Source organism: Nicotiana sylvestris, chromosome 3 (genome assembly GCF_000393655.2).
Source record: "Nicotiana sylvestris chromosome 3, ASM39365v2, whole genome shotgun sequence".
Taxonomy (NCBI): domain Eukaryota; kingdom Viridiplantae; phylum Streptophyta; class Magnoliopsida; order Solanales; family Solanaceae; genus Nicotiana; species Nicotiana sylvestris.
In genome coordinates this window covers 47,129,557-47,134,605 of record NC_091059.1, presented here as the reverse complement: position 1 = coordinate 47,134,605, position 5,049 = coordinate 47,129,557, and the positions used below count along the sequence as shown (strand labels likewise).

Sequence of the window (5,049 nt, the reverse complement as noted above, 5' to 3'; positions counted from 1 at the left end):
TGCACCAGTAATGCTGCTGCAAATCCTGATACATCTTAGCGGCCCAGATGAATAGAGTACCGGGAACTATGGGCCTCCTCTAAAATCAACTCTCGAAATCCATCCACATTAGGTACACAAACTCGATTCTACATCCTCAAAACTCCATCATCTCCTAATGTAACCTGCTTGGCACCACTGTGCCGCACCGCGTCCCTAAGGACACACCAATGAGGATCATCATACTGCCGATCTCTAATACGCTCAAATAATAAAGAACGAGCGATTGTACAAGCTAACACATGGCTGGGCTCAAAACATCCAACCTTACGAACTGATTGGCTAAAGCCTGAACATCTAAAGCAAGCGGTATCTCACTGACCGGAATATACGCAAGACTGCCCATGCTGACTTACTTTCTACTCAATGCATCAGCCACTACATTGGCCTTCCTCAGATGGTATAAGATGGTAATATCATAGTCTTTCAACAGCTCCAGCCATCTTCTCTACCTCAAATTTAGCTCCTTCTGCTTGAACAAGTACTGAAGACTCTTGTGATCCGTGAACACCTCACATGACACGCCATATAAATAGTGCCTCCAAATCTTCAGCGCGTGAACAGTGGCTGCTAACTCCAAATCATGAACTGGGTAATTCTTCTCGTGAATCTACAACTGTCGCGAAGTATACGCCTTGACCTTGCCATCCTGCATCAACACGGCACCAAGTCCAATACGATATGCGTCACAATAAACTGTATATGGCCCTGAACTTTTGGGCAAAACCAACATTGGCATCGTAGTCAAAGATGTCTTGAGCTTCTGAAAGCTCACCTCACACTCGTCCGACCACCTAAACTGGGCACCCTTCTGGGTCAACCTGGTCATTGGGGCTGCAATAGATGAAAACCCCTCCACAAACCGATGGTAATAGCCCATCAAACCTAAGAAACTCCGGATCTCTGTAGTTGATGCGGGTCTAAGCCAGTCCTTGACTGCCTCTATCTTCTTCGGATCTACCTGAACACCCTATGCTGATACGATGTGACCCAAGAATGCAACTAAACTCAAGCAGAACTCATATTTCGAAACCTTAGCATATAACTGACTGTCTCTCAAAGTCTAAAAAACCACTCTCAGATGCTGCTCATGCTCCTCCCGGCTGCTGGAATAGATCAAAATATCATAAATGAAGACTATCACGAAGGAATCCAAGTAAGGCTTGAACACTCTGTTCATCAAATCCATGAATGCTGCTTGGGCATTTGTCAACCCAAATGACATCACCAAGAACTCATAATGCCCGTACCGAGTGTGAAAAGCTATCTTAGGGATATCAGATGCCCTAATCCTCAACTGATGCTACAAATCTCAAGTCAATCTTCGAAAATACCTTAGCACCCTGAAGCTGATCAAACAAACCATCAATCCTCGGTAATGGATACTTATTCTTGATTGTGACCTTGTTCAACTATCAATAGTCTATGCACATCCTCATCGATCCGTCCTTCTTCTTGTCAAAAAACACCGGCGCACCCCAAGGTGAGACACTAGGTCTAATAAAGCCTTTATCAAGTAGATCTTCCAACTGTTCATTCAACTCTGGCGGGGCCATACGACATGGAGGGATAGAAATGGGCTGAGTGCCTGAAGTCAAATCAATGCAAAAGTCAATATCCCTGTCAGGTGTCATACCCAACAGGTCTGAAGGAAATACCTCAAGAAACTCACAAGCAACAGGCACATAATCCATAGAAGGAACCTCGGCACTAGGATCACAACCATACGCCAAATAGGCCAAACATCCCTTCTCAACCATACGTCGAGCCTTCATATATGAGATAACCCTACGGGTGGAATGACCAAGAGTCCCTCTCAACTCTAAATGAGATAAACCTGGCAAGGCTAAGGTCACAATCTTGGCATGACAGTCCAAGATAGCGTGGTAAGGTGATAACCAGTCCATCTCCAATATGACATCAAAATCAACAATATCCAAAAGTAACAGATCTACTCGGGTTTCAAGACCCCCAATCATAACTATATACAAATGATGGACACGATCTACCACAATAGAATCACCCACCGGTGTAGACACATATATAAGAGCCCTCAAGGAATCACTAGGCATGACCAAATATTGTACAAAATAAGATGACACATAGGAGTATGTAGATCCTGGATCAAACAGAACTGAAGCGTCTCTACTACAAACAAGAACAGTACCTGTGATAACTGCATCGGAGGCCTCAGCCTCAGGCCTATCTAGAAGAGCATAACATCGGGGCTGGGCCCCACCACTATGAGCTACCTCTCTGGGATGGCCTCCTGCTGGCTGGCCTCCACCTCTAGCAGCCTGACCTTTTAATACCTCTACTTCCACCTATAACACCTCTACCTCCACCTCTAACTAGCTGAGCGGGCGGTGGAACACTCGTTGCCTGAACCATGGTATGGGAACCCTTATGATGAGAGCTACTCGGTGCTCGAGGGCAAAATCTAGCAATATGCCTCGTATCACCACAAGTATAACAAGCCCTCGGTTGCTGAGACTGCTGACCCTGATGGCCTGAATAACCATCCTGAAAACTCTAGAGCGGCGGTGCACTGATAGGAGCTCGTGGTGCACCGTAGGGCAACTGATCAAAATACTACATATGAGAACCACAACCACCTGGCGTACCGTGATAAGCCTGAAGTGTTGAATGAAACGGCCTGGAAGGATGGCCCCTACCAAAAGAATCACTGCCTCCAAATGAGGCACCACTGAACCTGCCCGAATGATGAGGCCTCTTGTCAGACCCCTGACCACCCCCCTATGATAGAACCATCTCAACTCTCCTGGCCACATTGGCCACATCCTGAAAAGTAATATCGCTTCCCGTCTCCTTAGCCATCTGTAATCGAATAGGCTGAGCGAGTCCCTCAATGAACCTCCTCATCTCTCCCTCTCTCATTGGGAAGTATAAGAAGAGCATGATGATCCAAGTCAATAAATCTGGTCTCGTACTGAGTGACAGTCATAGAACCCTGCTGGAGATGCTCAAACTACCGCTGATAGTTCTCCCTCTGAGTGATAGGAAGAAACTTCTCCAGAAATAGCTGAGAGAACTAATCCCAAGTCAAAGCCGGTGATCCAGTTGGTCTACCCAAACAATAATCCCTCCACCAAGTCTTGGCAGATCTAGACAGATGAAAAGAAGCAAAGTTGATCTCATTGGTCTCCACTATCCCCATATTTTGTAGAACCTCAGAACAGTTGTCCAAATAATTTTGGGGATCCTTAGAATATGTACTACCAAAAGTAGTTGTGAAAAGCTTGGTGAACCTGTCCAACCTCCACAAGGCATCAACAGACATAGCTGGCCCCTCACCGGTCTGTGCCATAACACCCGGCTGAACTACTCCAACTGGCGGAGCTACTTGAGTCTGAAACTAGGGAGCCATCTGCTCTGGGGTGCGAGTAGCAGGAGTCTGGGCACCTCCTCCAGCCTGAGAGACGACTGGTGCTACAGGAAGCAAGCCTTCCTGGGCGACACTCTCCATAAGGCCCACTAGATGGACCAGAGCATCCTGAAGTACCAAGGTGGCAATGAACCCCTCTGGAACCTGAGCTTGTCCTGCTGGAACTGTTTGGGATGGAACCTCATCGTCAAACTCAACCTGAGGCTCCGCCGCTGGTACTACTGCTTGAGATCTGGGCTGAGCCCTACCTCTGCCTCAGGCCCTAACACGGCCTCGGCCTCTGCCCCTCGTAGGAGCTGCTACTGGGGGCTCGGGCTACTGGTCAGTTGATGAAGCGATACGTGTTCTCACCATTTGCGAAAAGAACAGAGTGGAAGTTCAATTAGCATTGAGAAATCAAGTGGCACGACAGGAAATAATAGATGTGAAGTTTTTTCCTAACTCTGTAGCCTCTGAGGGATAAATACAGACGTCTCCATATCGATCCCTCAGGCTCTACTAAGCTTGTCCGTGAATTGTAAGACCTAAGCAACCTAGAGCTCTGATACCAACTTGTCACGACCCAGATTTTCCCACCCTCGGGAGTCGTGATGGCGCCTACTCATGAAAGCTAGGCAAGCCAAAAGTTACAAATTTTATTACCCTTTTTACTTAACCTTTTTACATTTACGAATTTACATGTGATCAACAGTAGAATAATCATAATGAACAGAAATTGCGGAAGACAAAATCTAATAGTTTAACCAAATACCAGTACAAAATCCAACATACAACTCTACCTAGAATTGGTGTCACAATGTCACGGACCCTCTACGAATACTACAAACAGTGGTCTGAATGAAGAATACAAATTTGTCTCTGAAATACATAAAAACAGAATGGAAAAGATAGAAGGGGATGCCAAGGCCTGCAGATGCCTGCAGGACTACCTCGGGTCTCCGCTGGACTGTAGGCAACAACCTCTCTATGGTCCAAATGCTCCAGAACTGTGATCTGCACACAGTGCAGAGTGTAGTATCAGCACAACCGACCCCATGTGCTGGTAAGTGTCGAGCCTAACCTAGGCAAAGTAGTGACGAGGCTAGGACAAGACTACCAAATAAACCTGTGTAGTTATATCTTATACAACAAATAATAACAACAGAAACTAGCAGTTAAAGATGGGAAGGGGGAACATGCTGCGGGGATAACAAGTACTAACAGAAATTTAGTAGAGAAGCAGAAAGAACACCATAATTCAATTATGAGCAAGAATACGGAAGATAATAACAAGTGCTTGGCATCACCCTTTGTGCTTTTACTCTCGTCCTCACCATAAAATCAATAGATTCGGCACGACATCACCCTTTGTGATTTTACCTTACATAATCATAGAACGACATTATCCTTTGTGTATTATCACTCATATCATGGCACGACATCACCTTTCGTGCTTTTACATTCATAATATCAGCACAACATCACCCTTCGTGCATTAACACTCACTCACAAATATCACACATGGTATCACCCTTCGTGCTTTTCACTCATCCTTACCCAAGCAACAATCACAAGCAATTCGGGCAAGGGAATCAATAAAAATCACAATAGAATCCTGGCAAGGG

At 45.7% G+C, this 5,049-nt stretch overlaps 1 protein-coding gene across 1 annotated transcript; it reads right to left on the bottom strand.

Annotated features, from left to right (window-relative positions):
• Nucleotides 1-1,454: 1,454 nt before the first annotated feature.
• On the bottom strand, nucleotides 1,455-1,946 carry LOC138887310 (uncharacterized). The gene has a single exon (XM_070169040.1). The coding sequence runs from the start codon at nucleotides 1,944-1,946 to the stop codon at nucleotides 1,455-1,457; it is 492 nt and encodes a 163-aa protein (XP_070025141.1).
• Between the last annotated feature and the right edge of the window lie 3,103 nt (nucleotides 1,947-5,049).

Coding starts and splice junctions, on each gene's coding strand:
- LOC138887310 (XM_070169040.1), bottom strand. CDS start 1,946: ATGGACTGGTTATCACCTTACCACGCTATCTTGGACTGTCATGCCAAG.